This window comes from Amblyomma mixtum, chromosome 3 (genome assembly GCF_055824585.1).
Source record: "Amblyomma mixtum isolate Tamu chromosome 3, ASM5582458v1, whole genome shotgun sequence".
NCBI lineage: Eukaryota > Metazoa > Arthropoda > Arachnida > Ixodida > Ixodidae > Amblyomma > Amblyomma mixtum.
Window position 1 is genome coordinate 433,487,939 of NC_143014.1, and position 22,720 is coordinate 433,510,658.

The 22,720-nt window shown below is 49.5% G+C and overlaps 1 protein-coding gene across 1 annotated transcript; it reads left to right on the plus strand.

The window, feature by feature from the left end:
- Positions 1-1,585: 1,585 nt before the first annotated feature.
- Positions 1,586-22,626, plus strand: LOC149358148 (nidogen-like). Its single transcript, XM_089576736.1, has 12 exons — positions 1,586-1,598; positions 4,290-4,532; positions 6,116-6,316; positions 10,392-10,613; positions 13,410-13,541; positions 14,318-14,440; positions 15,226-15,445; positions 16,562-16,881; positions 17,882-18,377; positions 19,120-19,875; positions 19,979-20,094; positions 21,259-22,626. Exons 1-12 carry the CDS (start codon positions 1,586-1,588, stop codon positions 21,378-21,380), a joined length of 2,964 nt encoding a protein of 987 aa, XP_089432862.1. The 3' UTR covers positions 21,381-22,626.
- The last annotated feature ends 94 nt before the right edge of the window (positions 22,627-22,720 follow it).

Here is a 22,720-nt window from a genome sequence, read left to right on the forward strand (position 1 = left end):
CGAACCCAGTTCGTTGCATTTTTCTTCTCGTATAGTATTTAGCGGGCAGAATACTTTAGTTTTCTTTACATTTTAGTTGCCCAGACAAATATATCCTTTAGTCATTTGATCTGATCATGATATGACCTCCGCAGTCCTGCTCTTGTTGAATTATGTGGTTAATGAAACCACATAACGCAACAAGGTTGGTCATGATGATGATGATTAATTCTTATGGCCCAAGGGCACCTGCGGCCAAAAAGCGCCATGGCACAAGGTTTTCTCGTATTGCTCAAGGTGGGGTCAAAGTGTCTCTTCGCGAGCATTTCACCCCGAATAAGCCGAGCACCAGGCCAGGGGGAGTTTGTACCCACTGCATCATTGGTAGGTGCCCGGCGGCACTGGGTATCGAACCCCGCACCTCCCGCATGTGAGGCGGATGCTCAAACCACTGCTGCGTTACATGAAACAAGGTAAACGCTAAGGTTAACGCTTAGTTTGGTTAGTTTGGTTTTAACAAATTATGGTGAACGCGTAGTTCGAGCTAAGCATTTTTATAGCATTGATCCCAAACCAAACTGCTATGAAACACTCTTGAAGAATGGCAATAATAAAACTCTTATTATCCAGACCAGAGTGGCCGTATGCTTAGACACCAAGCGAATAATGAAGAGTAAAGTATTCTTCTTCTGACTTATTAAGGAATATGACAAGCAAACACATGCTAGTATTTTTTAGGACAGTGCCATTGTGCTAGCTAAAATAAAATCAGATGCTAAAAATCATACGCTAATAAAATCACTTCGAGGTCAATTTCATGACCGTTACTCTTTTCAACGGAAAGTATACACTAATGATAACTGAACGAAACATGTTCGGCAATAGGCATCTAATTTTGTAGCCTAAAACAAAATGATGCAACAGTTTATTGTTGGTCCAAAACTGCCAGGTACTAAAGGCCTTTCAGGTAAGTTGCAAAGAAAGTCGACAGTGACAGTTTCTTTTAATCACAAAGTGAGCATTTCTCAAAATTTTTTAATTCTAGATGATCTTAACACCTAATTAAAAAACACCAGACCAGTGAATAACTACGAATTATTTCCGGCGACCATTAAAAAGACCGATTAATATTGAAAAAAAATTCTACCTCAAGTTCTTACTCCTCCTTGTCCCATTATTTCATAAAAAGTCTACTTTTTCGAATGCATTACTTTTTAACAATGCTTGCGATTTTTGGTGCGAAATTCCAACAGTCAAAAAATGTTTTTGATCTGCTTACAACAAAAAAAAAACATAATTAACCAAAAATTATAAATTTAACAAAATTTTATTTTTTCTCTGGCGACATTCAAACCCGATTTTGCGAAATCGCAGAAGCGACGTTTTACACCTCTTGCGATATGTGCTTTGTTTTTGAAGCAAACTGCAGTGTTTGGTACACAAAAAAGTTTCATTCCTGTGTCCTGACATATTTGCCCATCATATATGCAAATTTCATTTAAATCAAAAGATAATCATGGGACCCCCCGTGTAGGGCTTCTCCTTGGCGCATGTTTCCTTCCATGACGTTCCCACCTGCCCGGCACTATGCTGTCACGTGATCCACATGACCAGTTCCGGTAGGCGGGCCTTCGGTTCAGCGCTAACACTCGTTTAGTGGACGCTCCCGCTAAGCGATGCGCATACACGGCGCATGGCACCACTCCGACGCGTCTTGCGTACCCGGACGTAATGACAACAAAACACGGTAAAGCATGCATGCATTTCCGTAGAAGGGCAGGGAAGGCATGGCAGAGATTACACAAAAAATTTCACAGCGTCCACACCACAGCTGAGCTGTAATTGCTGATTACCGGACATGGTATTCAATTATCCCTTCTTTCTCTTTGTCTTCATTTCATCAGGCGACGCTGAGTTATTTCCGTTCTGCCAAGCATCGCCACAGTCCACAGTATGGTGCCTCCAAACAGTGCGTTGCGGACGGGAATCAGGCGTCCGCATTGTGACCTACTTCGATAGAACTGGGCCTTACGAGCCCAGACAGGCTAAGCTGCGAGAAGCCGCGTGCCTCGACATTTGTATTGTCTTCTGGGTATCGACGGCGAGAGCGGTTAGTGGGTGGGGTGGAGCTCCTGCGAAATATGAGCGTTGTCTGTGCCCTTCAGAATGCCTGATGAGCGGCGAGGCCTAGGTTGGCCTTTCTACGCCGCACTAGGAACGTCTAAAGCGCTCACTTGAATCGTAAACACATCACTTTGATGCAGTTTGTAGGGAGCGTCGGGCACGCTTTTGTCCTGCTGTTGATGTAGTTAGGATGATGATGATAGCTCCACAATGTGAACATGGGAGAGTTAGCAGTCGCCTGCAGCTTTCTGTACTCTTTCTGTAAGGCAAGCCGGCAAAATATAACCACAGCCAATTTTTAATGCGAGAGCGTTAAAGTTCCCGTTCCCCAGAAAATCCGATATCGGCGTTGTCAGCTTCGTCGATGCGATTCGGTTCGATTCGCGAAACATGAACGAGAGCTCTTGGAAGCCATTGAAGGGCAGAACAGAGTCTTCTCCGTTGTGAGGGGGTGTTGTACGAGTATAGCCATTCTTGCTCCCCAGGAACTGAGTGCACCGATTACGTTATAAATACACTTTCTGCAGTTCCTGCTCTTCACATACTCTTGTTTTTTGTTCTTGCTATTCTCTTTTGTTGTAGGCGTCCTTAGGGATACCGAAACGTTTCACGGTACCAGCGCCCAGAGTATTCTCCACCAATGTTTTCCTTTTGTGGTTTCGGACCATCCTATAGAGAGCGATAAAACAAGAGCAGAGTTTTTGAAGGAACAATAAGCGAATGTTTTCACTTTTGGGACCTGCAAAACACCTTAATTTCGCTTTTTGCCCCTCTTGTAGCCTGCTGGTAAAATAATTCCCTCGTAAAAACGCGAGGCGCAGATATGGTTAAACTAAGATGGACTGCTGCACGGCGCAACACAAAGCACACATCGCAGAAAGGTAATTGGAACGAGCGCTCAGTGTCCCTTCTACCTTTGTTTGATGTGCGCTTTGTGTTGCGCGATGCAGCAGTCCATCTGAAATAATGAGCCAACTAACCCCTAAACAAATGCCACTAAAATTTCTTAAACTTTGTGCAAAGTAACAACAGTAAGGAGTTGTAATGAATAAATCCTTACTTTAATGCAGGAAGCTTGGTTGGTTGAGCTGCACAGTTCCAAAAGTGGTGGCGTGGAGAAATTCGCGCCGTTCCGACCGATTTCTCGTTCACCAAGGATCACTTCGTGTGTTTTTTTTACCCTGTTTCGACAGCATCAATCTCGCCAGCCTTGAGTTCTTTTGCAGTGGACACGTGGCGGATCATGTCAGATAAATATACAATAACTTTGATCTCATCCCTTACAAAAATTTTTTTAGACAGTCCATAGACTGTCGATAGACTTCTGTCTATAAAGTCTATACGTTCTGTATGGTCAAATCCTAGAGAACAGTCTATAGGCAATACGGTTGCTATTGACAGTCTATAAACAATCTATAGATTTATGGCCATACACTTTTAGTAGGCTTTTGTCTATACGAGTCTATAGACTATGAATAGAAAACAAAGTAATATCTATAGGAATCGTTCATATTTATAACTGCGCGAACAAAACAAGGACCGAGCAAGAACACAGTAAGTTGGTTTCTCATTTTTTGCTCAGGTTTTAGTGATCTCTTTTTTGCCTTTTACCATGTTTATGTCTTCATTTTGTTGTTTTATCTGTGCTTCTTGGCGTGTTCGACATGTCGTGGACAAGGCACGTGGCTCGCGATCTTCGTCTTTTTGAGGTAAAATTTGCGCGTGTTTCTGAGTCACTTGTGTGCCGCTAGGCTCCTGGCCATTATCGTGGATTGTTTGGGACGTTCAGAGGAGATAGCGCACGTGTTTTAAGTGTTTTAAATGTTACGGATGATTTGGGGGGTGTGTTGATGGTATCCACAGAGGGTATAAAAAGACTACGGCAATCTTTTCGAATAAAAGTTGGGAGTCTGCGCTTGTGTGTGCTACTGTGTCCTTGCTCGGTCCTTGTTTTGTTCGCGCAGTTTTAAATATGAACGATTCAGACCAACTAGGCCGCCAGAAGATACTTTTGATCTATAGGAAGGCAATAGACTCTATAAGAAGTCTATAGACTGTCTATAGACCATTTTTATAAGGGATGTTTAAAAGCTATGTGGCGCTAAGTGAGAAACTGTTGCGTTCGGCCCCTTGTCGCAACCTGCCCCAGTCATCCCTAAATGCCTTGTTGGTCTGCCCTCTTGCAGGATCATCGCTGCGGGTGACGGGCAAGCTGACGGGCTCCCTGAACGGACAGGTCATCAGCGGCGAGGTGGACTTCCACTCGTACGTGGACACAGCCAACGGGCGTACCTACACCGCCCTGAGCCGCGTCTCCCCGACGTCGCTGGGCAGTGACCTGCGTGCCCTGCTCGCCCTCGGTGACATCATCGGATGGCTCTTCGCGCTGCCGCACGATGAGCGGGCGCGCAGCGGGTTCGTCCTCACCGGTGCGTGGCTACTCCGGAGGCATCGCGCATGCGCAGTGTCGCTTATAGAAAAAACGTCGGAGCTCAAAGGGACGAGACACGCATACGTACACTCCGAACAGAAGGGACTAAAAAGGGAGTAAAGTTGTCCTCTATAGCCCACTCCCTTTAAAAAAGGGTGTTGTGCGCTAGAGGACACCTTTACTCCCTCTTTACTCCCATATAGGTGCATTCATGTTTAGAGTGTATAAAACGAACAGGCCATGTAGCAGTGTCAATTGTCTCTTATACAGGGTGTTTCACCTAATATGTTCCACTGTTTTTAGAAATACGCTTTGTGAGTTATAAGAGCAGTTATTTTTCGGCATAGCTTTGTCAGCACTGCATCGCATCAGAATGCACCTAAGACGTTCTAACTATAGTCGGATACCACTCAAGTCTGCATTGAAGCTCCGCCTACATTCAGCCACCGCGCTCAGAACTCCTGCACGACAAAAAAGTAGTCCGCTGCTTAAACGTTTCTTGTTACGTAAACAAGAAGCTTATCACAAGAAAAAAATTATGACCTCTAGAATTTTGATGCGTGGATTGTTTGATGTAGTCAAAAATTAAAAAGCTGATTTCGTTTACAGTTGCGATTGCTCGGCGGTGTAATACAAGGCGCTGTGGACCGCAGCCCAGTGTTAGCAACTGCTGTTTTTTTAAGTTGTATCCTACTATAGTAGGCTGGTTAACCATAATTGAGTAGTTCACTTTTTAACTATAACTTTAATCTCCTTAATTATTGAGAGGCGTGTTACCCATCGTAAGCAATATCCATGTCAGTTTTTAGATTTTATAAAACGCAGTTACCCTCGGTGCCGTGGCACCAATAAATCTTGGCTACATCGCGTCAAAACACGTGCTCTTTCGAGAAGCTTGCAGGCAAAGCAATCCCACCAGGGCAAGTAACTCGTCGAAATAGACGAAATTTGGATCACAGCGCCGAGGGTAACTGCGTTTTCGAATTCCAAAGACTGATATGTATATTACTCACAGTGGCCTGCATGCCTCATAATAAATAAGAAGATTAAGAATAGTACTTAAAAAGTTGATTATTAAATATTTGTTAACCAGCCTACTAGGCAGCAGGTCTTAGCTTTATTCTGATGCGCTACACCACTGACAATGCTACGACGAAAAAAAGCGCTGTTCTAATTCAAAAAGGCTATTCTTAAAAATTGCATAACACCTCATGTGAAACACCCGGCAAACAAGGCATATGTTTTGTGACGTTACCTTCCAATACGATTGCTTAACATGCTTAACTACCTTTGCGGCGGTCGAGTTTCGATGGAGGCGAAATTCTAGAGACCCGTGTACTGTGCCACGTCAGTGCACGTTAAAGAACCCCAGGTGGTCGAAATTTCCAGAGCCCTTCACTACGGCGTCCCTCATAGCCTGAGTCGCTTTGGGACGTTAAACCCTATAAACCAAACCAAACCAAATCATCTTTGCTTTTTAAGTACCTACCTTATCGCAACATTGCGAGCACGTAACTTCTCACGAGGGGAATCGCCACTAGAGTGCGCAATCCCCCCGCGTTGAAAGGTCGCATGTTGCAGGCGGCGAATGCAACGTGACCTCGGAGGTGCACTTCAAGCAGACGGGCCACCACGTGACCATCCTGGGGAGCTTCCAGGGCTTCGACGTGTTCAATATGATGAAAGTCCATCTGGAGGTTCGCGGCAGCCTGCCCTCGGTCGCCCAGGGCTCGGGCGTCACCGTCACGGACTTCACGCAGGACTACAACCTAGTCGGACCAGGTGAGTTCTTTGTGTTTTTTCTTTTTTAAAGCCCTTTCTAACACATGTCCTTACGTCGTGTCGTGTCGTATTGGAATGAATCGCACAGCGCGACTTTCATGCAGGGCATGTAAGGCGAAACATGTTGGCCAAGTCTTTGCCAATATGTTTCCAATATTGGGCCAATTACCTGTGCTGCTTGGGAAGTGACCAACAACCCGTCAAAGGAGCACGGACACCAAACTTTTATTTCCGTGCTTTCGTCTCTATAATGATGCGTAAGAAATAAGTGTACATACATCAGCACGTGGTACTCGCCTCTGGCCACAAAATAATCTTTGTCGAATCTGATCTTTCATGCTGTTTCGGCTTCAACAGCCGAACTAGGGTACCCTAGCTCATGGAGGTAGGAAAAACTCAGGAGAGGCCCTCGCTATCCGAGCTGCACTCCAAAAAGTGTTCCGGAAGTCACGTGATTTCGCAAGGACTGCTGGGATTCTTTGGCCGCCGGCGGAGCCAATAGTAACGCTGAGCGTAGTGGCGTCGTCTGCTGCAATGTCTGCTGCGCATGCACAAGCGTGCTGAGACGGCCGCCAAGTAGGGGGTGAGCAGAGGGGGGGGGGGGGGGGGCGCCGGCTTAAGGATGTGACGTCACCGCCTCTCCTGAGTTCTTTCCTTCCTCCATGCTCTACCCGAACGGTGGCTGTGACGTCAAAGTTCAGTCTAGCTCACGTGGGGCACAAAAACTTGTATAATCGCTGTTTCTTGATTCGTTTTATTCCGGCTCTTGAGATTTGTTAGCCTTAGCGTTGTTTTGAACTGAAACTATTGTGGTTATGCGGTAGTTTCTGTAAAGATCATGGTGATGATAAACGCAGGCGTTGCAGATTCTGGAATTTTGAGCCCCGCTCACACTGAAGGGATACTCCGCGCAGCTCCGTGGCGTGATGTCCACGCTGCCTGCGCTTCTCCGCTGCACTAGTCACGCAACATCACTAGTGAACCGCGGCGACCTCATGCCCCATCGCTAACCATCGCCGTCTGCGAGTGTGAGTGGAATGCAGCCGACACTAGATGGCGAAGCAGGCGTTCCTACGTGGCAAACGCTGTCGCCTCCCGTTGGCCATTTTCAGTTGTGGAACGCGAGAAATTTAGTTCCTGGGCCCATCTTTCTGCGGAACTGCAAACCCGCTGGTCGTCAGGAGAAAAGACCTGCTGATTTGGGAAGCGGCGGGCTGACAGCGCTCTATGTTGCGAGTTTTCCCGCTAGTGTGAACTGAGCTTTAGGCACCATGATTTCATCGTCATCATCATCAGCCTGACTACGTCCACTGCAGGGCAAAGGCCTCTCCCATGTCTCTCCAATTAACCCTGTCCTTCGCCAGTTGCAGCCACCGTATTCCCGCAAATTTCTTAATCTCATCCGCCTACCTAACTTTCTGCCGCCCCCTGCTGCGCTTGCCTTCTCTTGGAATCCACTCCGTTACCCTTAAGGACCAGCGGTTATCTTGCCTTCACATTACATGACCTGCCCAAGCCCATTTCTTCCTCTTGATTTCAACTAGGATGTCATTAACCCGCGTTTGTTCCCTCACCCACTCCACCCTCTTCCGATCTCCTAATGTTACACCTATCATTTTCCTTTCCATAGCTCGCTGCGTTATTCTTAACTTAAGCTGAACCCTCTTGTTAGCCTCCACGTTTCTGCCCCATAGGTGAGTACCGGTAAGATACAGCTGTTGTATACTTTTCTCTTGAGGGATATTGGTAAAGTACCATTCATGATCTGAGAGAACCTGCCTTATGCGCACCACCCTATTCTTATTCTTCTAGTTATTTCCCTCTGATGATCCGGATCAGCTGTCACTACCTGCCCTAAATAGACATATTCTCTTACTACTTCCAGCACCTGGCTACCAATTGCGAACTGCTGTTCCCTTGCTAGACTGTCGAACGTTACTTTGTTTTTCTGCATGTTAATTTTTAGCCCCAACGTTCTGCTCTGCCTGTCTAATTCACTGATCATGCTTTGCAGTTCATGTCCTGAGTGACTTAGCAAGGCAATGTCATCAGCGAATCGCAAATTACTTAGATATTCTCCATTAACTCTTATCCCCAACTGTTCCCATTATAAGCCTAGAATACCTTCTGTAAACAGGCATTGAATAGCATAGGCGAGATCGTGTCTCCCTGCCTGACACCTTTCCTTATTGGAATTTTATTGCTGACTTTATGGAGAACTAAGGTAGCTGTGTAATCGTTATAAATATCTTGCAATATTTTCACATAACACTCTTCTACACCCGCCGCCGCGGTGGCTCAGCGGTTATGGTGCTCGGCTGCTGACCCGAAAGACGCGGGTTCGATCCCGGCCGCGGCGGCTGGAATTTCTTTGGAGGAGAAATTCTAGAGGCCCGTGTACTGTGCGATGTCAGTGCACGTTAAAGAACCCCAGGTGGTCGAAATTTCCGGAGCCCTCCACTACGGCGTCTCTCATAGCCTTAGTCGCTTTGGGACGTTAAACCCCATAAACCAAACCATCTTCTACACCCTGATTCCGCAATGCCTGCATGACAGCTGAGGTTTCTACTGACTCTGATGCTTTCTCGTAATCAATGAACGCTATATATAGCGGCTGGTTATATTCTGCGCATTTCTCTATCACCTGATTGATTGCGTGAATATGGTCTATTGTCGAGTAGCCTTTACGAAAGCCTGCCTGATCATTTGGTTGATTGAAGTCGGAGGTTGTCCTGGCCCTATTAGCGAGAACCTTAGTAAATACCTTGTGGGCAGCAGACAATAAACTGATCGGTCTGTAATTCTTCAAGTCCTTGACGTCTTCTTTCTTATGAATTAAGATAATGTTAGCGTTTTTCCAAGCTCTAGGTACGCTCGAGGTCACAAGGCATTGCGTATACAGGGTGGCTAGTCTTTCGAGCGCACTCTTTCCTCCATCCTTCAACAAATCTGCTGTTATCTGATCCTCACCAGCTGTTTTCCCCTTCTGCATTGTTCCTAGGGCTTTCTTTACTTCTTCCTTCGTTACTGGCGGGATGTCCCATTGCTGTGCCCTACCGCCTTTCTCAGTAACATTCTGATTGCAATCGCTACTGTATAGATTTGTGTAAAAATGTGGAGCTTCCTTTAACTCATGGCAAATAAACTGTTCGGATGCTTCATTTTCATGTAGGCCCTAGCCTTGCCACCTATAGTACACACCCGTGCGTTAATTCCCTTTCACTTTGTGCTGAGCGCCTTCAGATCATTCAGTAATATTTTTGTAGCCTGCTTAGCGTTTTTGTACCATATCTCACAGTCCCTGATCTTTTCTTGAACCATTGCTGGACATTTTCCTTCTGTATGATGAATTTTCGTCATTTTTTTATTCTTTCAAGCATCGCAGCGGCCTGTGGAGTTGAGTTAACCCCAGAAGCACAGCTAATCGGCCAAATATTGGAAATATATGGGCAAATGTCGTCCCTAAAAAGGACTAGAGTGAGACCATTCATTTCCAATACTGCGCCGGTTGGCAAAGGCCGTCCTTAAAAAGGACCAGAGTGAAGCCATCTATTTCCACTATTTGGCCTATTACCTGTGATGCATGGAAACGCTTGAAAAGAAACAAGGACAGCACGATCCGAGGTCACCAGAGAGACACTGTAGTAGAATGGAAAGTTGGGCTAGTTGGTATACGTTCATTTTGGGTGGAAAAAACAGCGCGAAAGGGACGGAAGACAAAGATGAAGGAAACCACACGGACGAGCGCTGACACGTAAAAGAGCCCTGTGCACTAGAAATACACTGTAGTAGAATGGAAAGTTGGGCTAGTTGGTATACGTTCATTTTGGGTGGAAAAAACAGCGCGAAAGGGACGGAAGACAAAGCGCTCGTCCGTGTGGTTTCCTTCATCTTTGTCTTCCGTCCCTTTCGCGCTGTTTTTTCACAGGAGAGAGACGTGTTGTCTCGTTCAGTGTGTCCTGAACATGCGTGCTGAATGTTGAGCGCTGATTGCAGCGACCTTTTAGTCGCCGATGAAGCGACGACGAAGTGCAAGGCAAGGCCCTTGACCAGCACGTATACGTCTCTATCGCAGGTGTAATCAAGTCACACCTGTCGCACTCGTTCCAACTGGAGGGCAGCTCACTGCCCATGGAGTACATGGTGGACACGAGCGTGACGTTCCGCCAGTGTCCGCACGCGCCGCCCGCCGACTCGGCGCAGCAGCGTGTCCAAGTGTCGCGCAACTTCATCGACTTCGACTCGAAGGACAGCATCGTGCGCTACGCCCAGACCACCAAGGTGTCCGCCGTGGACGGTGAGTGTCGCCCTACAGCAGTTCTGTCCGTCCAACAAAGAGCTTCTGTCGGATTTTGGGACTGGAGCTCTTTGTTGGACGGTGATTGTTGTCCTACAGGAATTCTGTCGGTCCAACAAAGAGCTTCTGTCGGATTTTGTGACTGGAGCTCTTTGTTGGACGGTGATTGTTGTCCTACAGGAATTCTGTCGGTCCAACAAAGAGCTTCTGTCGGATTTTGTGACTGGCTCCTTGTTGGACGGTGATTGTTGTCCTACAGGAATTCTGTCGGTCCAACAAAGAGCTTCTGTCGGATTTTGTGACTGGCTCCTTGTTGGACGGTGATTGTTGTCCTGCAGGAATTCTGTCCGTCCAACAAAGAGCTACTGTTGGATTTTGTGACTGGAGCTCTTTTTTGGACAGTGATTGCTGTCCTACAGGAATTCTGTCGGTTCAACAAGGAGATTATGTTGGATTTTGTGACTGGAGCTCAGGTTGACTTTTGTAGAGGCAATAGACGATATGCGAAATGCGCAGCGCCATCTCTCGGCGCTCCGAGAACTAAGTCCTCCATGTTGGTACGGTACAGAAAACGACACCGCTGCCCAGCGTTGGGTTAAAACGGCTGCGCTTCGTTTGAAAAGTAAAATGCCGATGCAGTGTTGCGCTACCCTCTCCACTGTGAAAAGACACTACGATGCGTGCCAGAACTAGGTGCGTTCCAGCTTTTCGCTTTTCTATTTTTTTACTCCGTCCCAACGTTTTAGTAACACAAAACGCCATGCAAGGTATCATGTGTCAGCACGCGGATCAGTGCGCTGCTTTCGCTTTCTGCGCTGATTTTTCACAAATCTCTCGAGTTGATTTGCGTTTAAATTAAGATAAGGACCACAGCCTTTGTTGTCTCTGATCAAAATTAGGAGCCGATTTCGTGCATTTATCAACTCTCCGTTCGGACGTGAATATATATAGACGCATACTTGAACAACGTACGTAATAGAGAAGGTAATTTTTTTGAGCGGGCCAATCGCTCGTGCCGTGGCGAAATAACTTCACTCGAAGAACCATATGCCGATTGCTGCTTAGTTTGCTGCGTGTTCATTTAAGTTTTTCCTGTGTTCAATTAGTTTTAGAAGGGCGAGCAAACTCTCTGGACCATATGCATATGTTATGCGCGTTAAGGAGTCTTTGTGAAGCAATACACCCTACGTATAAAAACTGAGGTGCGAATGCTTTATTTCTTGAGGATTCCTATACCTTCGATATCTGCGGCGACGAAAATCTAAAAAAAAAGAAGCGAATAATATAGCTTCTTTATTATGAAGGAGGGACGCATTTCTAAGCTAGAAAGTACGTGCAACAGTGTTCTGAAAACGCTTCAGGCCATCAGACTTTATTATCGTTGTGGCAAGCTCCAACAGCTTGCTTCGCAACAAAGCCATTTGTCCAAGTTTGGGAGTAAGCTAATTAAGTTTCGGAGTCAACCGAGCATGCTAATTTCACCCCTGCACACACAGCTTGACCAGCGTATCGAGTCCGTGCATACACCTACAGCTGTAGCATCTTTCTGTAATCAAGCCGCCGCGGTGGCTCAGTGCTTATCTGAAAAAAAAAAAGCTGCGTCTTTGCTTGCAATATTTTGAATTATATGTGCATGCCTACTTTCCTCTTGCTAATGTCGACTGACTGCGTCTTAAGCAGGACGCGGTTTCAACGAATTGTGGCGAAAATCAACCGACGCCGGGCTCTGAAACGGTGGCGTTGAAAACCGCGGATGCGCATTGCACATTACAGTAAAGGAATCGAATTACGCAGCTCTCGAGGGTCTTGTGTGATTATACTGCAATGCACGAAGCTTCTGGCGTCGGCGCGAACGAAAGTTCGCACTGTCACAGAAGTTTGTCAACACACGTGCGGACTCACCGAGAAATAACCGCTCGCTACCCTACCAGATGAATTCGCGTCCACCTGGGAATAAAATAGCCATGATAATGCGTGATGCTTGAACTGGTGCTTTAATGCGAGCATTAAAACGACAACAGCACACGGTCACGGTTCGACTTTCCAACCCACTTTCGAGTGCCGATTATTGCGATCATCAGCGCCAGACTTCAAGCGAAGCTGAGGACGCGGTAGGAGTAAGCTGGCGCTTATTGAAAGCACCTACATTTGGCCAAAGATCAGCTGTGAAAACAACGCAGCAGCTGAAGCTTGCTGTTGAAATTCAAATCGCAAGAAGAAAGTACGCATAGCAAACGATGCACCAGCTCGACGAGCTCGACCGAGCCAAGATGGAAACCGGAAGTTGTGGGCGCGGTGTTGCCAGACCGCCAAGCAATTTCGCATATCGTCTATTCCGCGCTCGCCCGCAGATTGTTTTGGTAATATCGACCCACTGCTGTGGTCGTACTTGTATTCCTCCAGGAAGTGGGTTACTTCCGTTTGATTCTGGCTTAGCAGGAATGCGATAGCTCATGGTAAAAGGAGTGAGATCTGAGATGATCGTTCACTCCGTCAAAGGAAATTTCAGTACTCCGGTACACTCTCAGAAGCAAAAGAGTTGCAGATATTCTTTTGGGGGGAGTAAACGCTTGCCCTATATTGAGAGCACCTTTATTGAGAGCCCCTTTCAGAGACCTATAAGCAGTCAGGCATTTACTCCGTTCGTGATTTACTCCAGAACTATTTACTCCCTCCACCAGCTGTTGGTCGCTGGAAGGAATAAATCAGCTGGTTTATTCGTGCCGTTAGGCCTCCAGCTTTTGGGGCGCACGGCGTAACTAACCAGCCATCCTGGCTGTCCTTGTATCGGCGCAGGCAGCAACCCGTGTCATGGCGTCGAGTGCGGCGACCACAGCAGCTGCGTGGCGGACGGCACCGAGCACCGGTGCCAGTGCGACGCCGGCTACGAGACCCTGCACAACAGGGATCGGAGCTCGGCCTGCGTCGGTGAGCCAGAAAAATCGCTGCTGTTGAGGTTGCGCTTGTCGAGTACGCAGTGCGCAGATAACTGCGCAACGTGCTCTGAGCTTGAGAAGGAAGAAAAAAAAAAACAGAAAATAGGAGGACGCCTTCAGGGCACAGAGGCGAAGGTTCTGAGCCCTCGACCCCAACCATTGGCTGGCTGAAGGAAAACATGAGCCCGTTTCATCATACTGAGCTTTCATTTATCTTCTCTTTCCTACTTCGCTCCTTCTATGCCCCACTAACGCACGCGCAGGGTAGCCGACCGGGCATGGGCTGCTTAACCTTCCTGCCTTTCCTGCCCTCTGTTTTAGAGCGGCAGCTTTACTCAACGCAAAAGTCGCTCACCATTCCGTAGATGATGTGACCTTGGTTTAACCTTAAGCACAGCATAGCAACAGATTGACAGATTGACCGTGGCCGATTTGTACCAAAATCGATGTGCAGCCATAGCTGAGCAAGCCCGACGCGATGGCGACCACCAAACTTGGCTGGGGCCATTTCCAAAATTTGGCTCTGACCATTCCCTAAATTTCACCTTGACCGATTTGGACCAAAATCGATGTTCAACCATAAATGAGCGTTTCAGACACGATGGTGACTTCCAAATTTGTGTGTAACCACAGTTAAACCTTTTCGAACTTTCTCTCTCTCTCTTATGCCACGAAATAATTTGTGTGATAACTCGTCGAGGAGGGCAACAAGTTATGCATCGATTTTTCTTCGCAACATGGAGAACCGTTTCTGGCCGCGTTGCGCAGACGTGAACGAGTGCCAGACGGGCCGCCACAACTGCCACGTGCACGCCGAGTGCGTCAACCTCAACGGGGGCTTCGCCTGCCGCTGCCAGCCGGGATACAGCGGGGATGGCGCGAACTGCCAACGTGAGCATTTTACACTGCATCCCTCCTTTGGTGAAGCCGTGCGGTATAGATCGCCATCGACTAAGTCCACTACAGGAGAAAGACCGCTGTCAGTGGTATCCAACTATAGCCGTGTCTTGCCGCAGTCACGCGACCACCCTTTCGAACCTAGTCACCCTGCCTAAGCCTTAGCTGCATACGGCTATGCTTCTGTTTGCCCGGTTTCATTCCCTCGTCTTGATTTCACCTAAAATATCAACAGCTAGCATTTGTTCGCTAGTTCATCATGCTGTCTTCCTTTTTTGAGCGACAGCTGTTAACTGCTCGTTTCTCTGCTCTGCGGTGTCGGCGTAACACCGCGCCACGCTGATTGGTCAACGCGCAGTGAAGTAACGCGTGACGTCACTAAATGTGCCACGCTGAGTGGTCCGAACATAGTGACGTCAGAGTGACAGCAGAGACAATAAGCGTACTCTAGCAGAGAAAAAGGCAAAAAATAATTAATAAGCAGTACATTTGAACGCTGTTATAAGGAAGCTGAAGGGCCCAGTCTCAGCCATAACTTCGTTATAGCCCGTGTTGACCAAGCTTCCAATAATCGTCATTCCTTCGTTATATCCATTGTTTTGTTGTTAACCGTTTCGTTATAACGAGGCTCGACTGCATTATATTTACCACCGCAAACGTCTTTCGCTGAATATATGCGGTGAGTTTGTCTTAACTACTTTTTTTTTTCTCTTCATCGATCGCTGCGCTGTCCTCGCTGTCGTCAGAATTGGCCAGAGTCCAACGTGTTCTCTCCCCAGGGTTGCCGGAGGCGACGTGCGCGTTTCTGCGCTGCGATCCGGCGGCCGAGTGCGTGCAGCCCAGCCCCCGGCACCCTCCCCAGTGCCGGTGCCCCGTGGGCTACACGGGCGACGGCACCACCTGCGTGCCAGAGGCCACCGACTGCCGCCAGAGGCCGCTCATGTGCCACGTGAACGCGCAGTGCCAGTACGACGCCCGCACCAGGACCTACGGATGCAGGTATGCAACTGCTACTGTAATTCCCGGCGGCTGCGTAACCAGGACGGTTCTTAAAAGTGTTTTAGAGCGTCAAGCTCTACTTCTCGCGTTTCTGGTCTCAGCGTTAGGCGTTTAACGCAAATCGTAACGCAGTGGTTGCCGTGGTAACCGAGCTGGTTACGCAATGGAATAAAATATTAACACATGACAGCTGCCCGAGCAACACAACTCGAAACTAAACCATGTCGAGCCGGTGTATATATCCCTGGCTGGCAGGCTTCAAAGTAGGACATGTAACAAGTGAAGGCGGGCTAGTTGGTCGTTGATAATGGAGTGCATATTGGAACCGCGCAAAACGACGAGGAACGAAGAGAGGAAAGCAGAGGCCCAGACGCGGAACTTCAACTAAGGTTTACTACAAGGAAAATCACATTTATACAAGATTCGTAATCACATCTGATAAACAGCCGACACCATCACATTATACAGGCACGTGGGCGCGCGTGGCACAAGTTAGCATCTAGATAGTTGAATTCTTTCTTGGATAACGATACTGAAGTTGACCGTTGCATCAGCTCCACTTCAGTATCGTTATCCAAGAAAGAATTCAGCTATCTAGATGCAAACTTGAGCCACGCGCGCCCACGTGCCTGTATAATGTGATGGTGTCGGCTGTTTATGAGGTGTGATTTGTATAAATGTGGTTTTCCTTGTAGTAAACCTTAGTTGAAGTTCCGCGTCTGGTCCTGTGCTTTCCTCTCTTCGTCCCTCGTCGTTTTGCGCGGTTCCAATATGCACTCCATTGTCAAAGTAGGGCCACTTGGTCCTGAGATAAAATTTGTGGGCCAACCGCTCGCCGTAGAGTGCTCCGGATGGTGTCATACGATTCAACGTTTCGTGCAGCATAAACATACATAGCCGGAGCATTTAATCCGATATAAATTAGAGAAATCGGCCGCATAGGACAATAATCTTAAGTTTCTAAGGATGCTCGGAACGTGTAGACTGAGTTCCCGCGATAAAAAAGACAAGTTCAGATTCTTCTCTAGTGCGCCTTTAACTTCCCTTCTGCTCGTTTAGAGGAGCCGCAGAGAGACGTACGGAACAGGGTAACGCCAACGAGTGGTCTGCGCGCAGATGCCGGGCCGGGTGGCGCGGTGACGGCACCTTCTGCGTGGAGCAGTCGTGCCTGGAGGCGGACGACTGCCACGAAGACGCTCAATGCGTGTACGACTCCCACGTGGACTCGCACTACTGTGCGTGCAACCCGGGCTTCTCCGGCGACGGCTACGTGTGCTACCCGCAAGGCGGAGGAGGAGGAGTAGGAGGGCGTGGCTGCAACTCGCACGCAGACTGTCACCCGAAGGCGCAGTGCGTCTTCAACGTATCCGTAGGCCAGTACAGGTGTCGCTGCATGCCGGGATTCCGTGGTGACGGCCACCAGTGCGTCCAGAGCCGTAAGTCTTGCCCGTTGGTAGGGGTGTGGTGTCTGCCCTTACAAACATTTTTTTACGCAATCTATAGACTGTCTATAGAATTCTGTTTATAAATTATAGTCTATAGAGTCCGTATAGACAAATCCTAGAGAACAGTCTATAGGCAATACAAATGCTATCGACAGTCTGTAGACAATCTGTAGATTTATGGTCATGCACTTTTAGTAGGCTATGGATACACAGACAGTCTATAGACTATGAATAGACAAAAAGAAATGTCTATAGAAAGGCAATAGAGTCTAAAGAAGTCTGTAGACTGTCTATAGGCCATTTTTATAAGGGTGGGGTGATTTTACTCCATAACAGCTGTATCTTATCGGACCCACCTATGGAACAGAAACGTGGAGGCTAACGAAAAGGGTCCATCTTGAATTCAGGACAACACAGCGAGCTGTTGAAATAAAAAATGATAGCTGCAATGTTAAGGGACAGGAAGCGGGCAGATTGGGTCAGGGAACAAACTCGAATTAATGCCCTACAAGGCCAAATCAAGCTGCGGTCGAATTTCGACGGAGGCGAAATTCTAGAGGCCCGTGTACTGTGCGATGTCAGTGCACGTTAAAGAACCCCAGGTGGTAGAAATTTCCGGAGCCCTTCACTAAGGCGTCCCTTGTAGCCGGAGTCGCTTTGGGACGTTAAACCCCCGATAAATCAAACCAAACCAAGATGTGCTGGGCATGTAATGCGAAGGCAAGATAACCGATGGTCGGGAAGGGTAACGGACTGGATTCCAAGTAAAAGCAAGCGTAGCAGGGTGTGGCAGAAAGTTAGGTGGGCGGAATGCCCACGGTTTTCAACGAAAACAAATTATCCCCTCTAAACATGCGAAGCTTTAGAGCGATTACGAAGGTTTTAACCGAGGTTTCACTCTACTTTATTTGCTAACCTCAAGACCTCCGGTGTAGCGTTTACAAGCTTCCTCTGGTTGATGTGTTGAAGAGTGCCCATGGGACTTTCGCAGACGCCGGCTGCGAGACGTCGCAGGACTGCGCGCCCATAGGGGGCGCTTGCGTGGCCAGCCCGGACGGGCGCCGGGCCTGTCGCTGCATGGACGGCTTCGAGGGCGACGGACACCGGTGCCAGCCCGTGGACGAGTGCTCCACACCCGACCAGTGCGACCCGAATGCGCAGTGCGGCTACGACGGGCAGCGCTACCGCTGTCAGTGCGGCCACGGCTACGAGGGAGACGGCAAGACGTGCAGGCCGGTAGGGGGAGCAGGAGGAGTGGGAGGTGGAGACGGTGCGCTGCCGTGCAACGTGGCCCACAACTGCGGCCTGTACGCTCAGTGCGTGTACGACCCTTCGACCCGGTCGCATCGCTGCGTCTGTGAGCCGGGCACCGACGGGGACGGCTACGTGTGTCGGCCTTCGGCCGTCAGGCCGCTGACCTGTCTCGATGACCCGTCACTGTGCTCCAGGAACGCCGACTGCGTCACCCGCAACGCCCAGGGACTTGGGTGAGAATCGCGCCATCTGTGATAGGCTTGACCTTTGACCTATTGGCTTGCGACCTGTCGGCCTGTTGGCGGCAGGAGACCAGTCGGCTACTGCGATCGACCGTTCTTAACCGGTCTATGGCCGAACATAAGTAACAGAGCGGAGGTTCTTTAGTGGCTCAGAAAGCACACGTGCCATGATCGGGGGGTACACTTTTCTGGCTTTAAACGCTGCGGCGCACTAAAGTTTGAGTTGTTTTCCCGTGAGCAACAAAAACGATAGGACGCCTGCTTTCGGTGACGGTCGGTGCTGCTGGTTCAATGTTGAACAGGGCGGAAAGGAACGTACACGCACTTACGGCTCAGGCGACAATAACAAATGCTTGTGCACACATTTCCACACGTTCAAACACGGTCGCACATCAGGATTGAATGCGTATTCATCAGATTTTTCTTCGTCCATTATTATGATAGGTTCCGCATGTATTTTTTACATGAACAAAGCACCGTTTACGAGGGTTCCCAACCAGGCCAATTAACAATCGCTAACATCTTTTTAACTGTATGTTTCGAGAGGCGTGGAGGAGACAGGTACCAGTCGGTTAAAAATCAACTGCAGAGCAAAATATAACTGCGCGACAAGAAAGGGACACAAGCAGAGGTACGGAGGAACGACACACGAGCGCATCTGTGCGTAGCTTTTTCCGGAACACCGCTGTAATGAGAATGTCCCTCAAGTTGCGCTGTCTGGCCGCTGCCGCAGGGTGTCGCACGTGTGCCAGTGCCAGCCGGGCTTCACCGGCGACGGCAAGACGTGCGCGCCGGCACCCCGGGCGTCTGGCGAGGAGTACCTGTTGTTCGGCCAGGGCATGTCCATCCTGCAGATGCCCCTCAACCCGACCAAGAGCAACCCGGGCAAGCTGCTCCTCATGGAGCAGCACCAGACGGTGGTGGGCATCACTGCGGACTGCGTCGATGAGCGCATCTACTGGACGGACGCCGCGTCGGGCGCCGTGCGGCGCGCCTACTACAACGGCTCGTCTCCAGAGGTGTTCCGCGCCGGCCTGCGGTCTCCCGAAGGCATCGCCTTGGACTGGGCCTCACGCAACGTCTTCTGGACCGACTCGATGGACGACACGGTCGAGGTGGCCTCCCTGGACGGCGCCTACCACCACATCATCGTCAGCACGGGGCTGGTCAACCCCAGGGGCATCGCCGTACACCCGGCGCTCGGTCGACTATACTGGACTGACTGGGACCGGCAGTCTCCGCGCATCGAATCGTGTCACATGGACGGTTCGGGTCGCATGGTGCTGGTTCAGGGTGGTGGCCTGGAGACGCCCAACATGTTGGCCATCGACCTGGAGCACAATGACCTGTGCTGGACGGACGCCGGCCGACGCACCATCGAGTGCGTCAACCTGAACGGCCTGGGCCGGCGCACCGTCTACACGCCCGCGCAGTACCCCTTCGGGCTTGCCCTGGCCGCGGGTAGGGTTTACTGGACTGACTGGAGCATGTGAGTATTTTGCAGGTTTCTTTTCTTCGAACGCTTCCCGAGGTCTTAATTTGGCGCACCTGGCGAAACAGTTGTTTCGAGTGGCTTTTGTTTTCTCTTGCAGCCCATTCATCCACATGGTTGACAGAAACGGAGGCACAGCCGAGCCCTTCAAGCTGCCGCTTGGCGGGAACGGAAAGCTCTACGGCATCACTGCCGTCTCCGAGCGCTGCCCACAGTGTGAGCCCTGTTGCGCTATTTGTGACAGTTCCGGCTCCTTTCAGAGGCCGTACCCGAGCAGCTGGGATTGCTGTCGATAGTCTAGGTGGTGGTGGCCGTATGTGAGGCGTTTTGCAGGTTCTGGGCCAAGGTGACGAGGGCACGTTGCAGGTTCAAATCCCGGGAGGCGAGCGAGATGGGCATTAAGGGGAGGGGGTGGGGGGCTGCCTGGCACTGTGTAAGGCAGTGTGTTGAGAAGCCTGAGGTTTGAAGCGCGGCACATACGACTTCCATCATCTACCTTGCTGCCGAGACGCTAAATGCAAGAAAAATTAAAGCTGTTGGCGAAATTTAACAAATGACACTTACGCCCTGCTGCGTAACTCTTGATGCTCAGAGAGCGAGCGTAAGCGTTGCGGTTGTCAAAAAGTGCACTTTTCACCGCTTCCTTATCTCCTCCACGGTACTGTTGAAGTATCTACTCGTTGTAAGATATCTTCCGCTCCATTTTAGTTTGACTAACAACTCCTACAAAAAGCTCGAGCGTCCAACTTGCGTTTCCAAGCGTCGCAGGCCCCGACCATGGAACCTGTGGTAAAAGCAACGGGGGTGTCGAAAAGCAAAAGGAACATGGGTGCCTTTTACGTTTTGCCGCCTCCAAAAAGCCGCCGCAGCGGCCAGGATTTCATCCTGCGTCCTCTGGATTAGCAATCGAAATAACCACTGAGCCAGTGCGGTGGATCAGCGGGTAGGGAAAGGATGAATGAGGGTCCGGAGTGAGCGTACAGTTGCAAGTGGGAAACATGCACCCAGGTTTGAACGCGGTTCACTCCTAGTCATGTTTTCCCGTAAGGATATCAGTCATGTAGTAAGGAGGCTTAGCGACTTCTAAAATTCCTTCGAGACCCCGATCTGGACTCCAGATGGTGACAGCTAGCAACAGTTGACTATTGGGGGACTGTGTACCCGGTGACGTAGATGTGACAGGTCACATATCTGTGCCTCGAGTTCTCCAGCTAATGATGATGATGACGTCCTCGCTTAACGGTGCATACTCACGGCGGGGGATTAGCGCTTAACATGTTTGTCGCTACGATGAAGCTAGTATAATCTTAAGGCTAATCCCACCACTAGTTTGCAACAACCTCAACTACATAACCAGGGACCGCTCTTCCCCGTACGCAGTGGCCAACGCATGCAGTCACCTGAACGGCGGCTGCCGACACCTGTGCCTGCCCAGCGGACAGTGGGGCCGAACATGCCACTGCGGAGGCAACAGCACCGCCTGCAACGAGATCAGCGCCTGAGCACTCGCCATGGACCTGTCTGCCGCACGGACAAGTGTGATGACCTTGAGGAAAACCAAAGAACCAGCGAATGGACGCTGTCTCCTAGCCGTGTCGAATGCCGCGCGCAGCATTTGCACTGCGAAGAACGTGAAATGCTCCGTCTTCTTTTTTTTTTCTCCCTGTTGTGTGTTTGGCGTTCGCGGGGGACAAAAAAGAAACTAGAGGAAAGCCAAGGTCGGTATAATGTAAGGATTCTTTCCCAATCCGCCTTTTTCACAAGTCCGCTCTGCGCATCCGCGCGTCTTTTCCTCCAGCTCCACTGGTTGAAAAACGAAACCACCAGTTCCTACTGCGCATGCGCAGTTCTTGTTAGTGACATCCGCATGCGACAGATGGCGGCAGCTGTCAAGCACACCCTTGCCACTTTGCAGGCGCAGCTTCTTGTTCATGGAACCAGATGGCGACTGCGTCTCGCACGAGCGTTTGTTTTCAACCAGTAGCAGACGAATTTTCGCCACTCCACGGAGAGCACCACATCTTGTGAAAAAGGCAGATTCCATTCCATTTTTAAATTCCCCACCCTTCGCCATTGGCTGCTGCGGCTTCACGCTTTGGGATTTAGGCAACGCCGAAGTACGAACGTGGGGCACGGGGTATGTACAGCTAAAAGTTAAGGGCAGGAAATTCAAAAATGGAGTGGAATTGGTTTCAGCATGGTTGTAATTCTTGTTCAGCGTTTGTATACATTGAAGTTATCCGAGGTTACTGCCTCGGTTGAAACCTCTCGCACGCCAGTTTCTCCTCTTTCTCTCGTTTCCCTCTTGCCCTCTCAACAGGGCGCTAGTTGTGTGCTTGTGCCGTGCCGTTAACCCGAATTCAACCGTCAACCCGTGCCGTATCCGCGATCCTATTTGGTGCGGCGCTGTACGGCGACGCAGTGATGGCTTGTGTTGTGACTATAAATGACGACGCGGGATCATGGCTCTCGTTCGATGAAGCCGCCAAGAGGGCTCAAAAGTAATCCGGAGTACCTTCCTCGCATGTTCTGTCCTCATTCACCGCTTCCTCGGGACTGCCCCTCTGGCCTCTTCGTAAATGGCGAGCCTACACCGTGTTTTCCCGCTTTATTTAGGCCTTACCTCTCGCCATCCCTCATCCTGCACTGTGAGGAGGTGCTGCTAACTCCCAGCAGCCCCCGCGCGGGAACTCCTCCTCAATAAAGGCTTCTCTCTCTCCTGCTCTTGGCCGGGGAGCTTCTGCGACACCCTGCAGTATCTTATTTAATGTAGGACCAGCAATGTTCTGGCTTGCTGTACTCATTTCCTTGCCTGGGCATGTTTTTTCTTTGGTTCGTTACG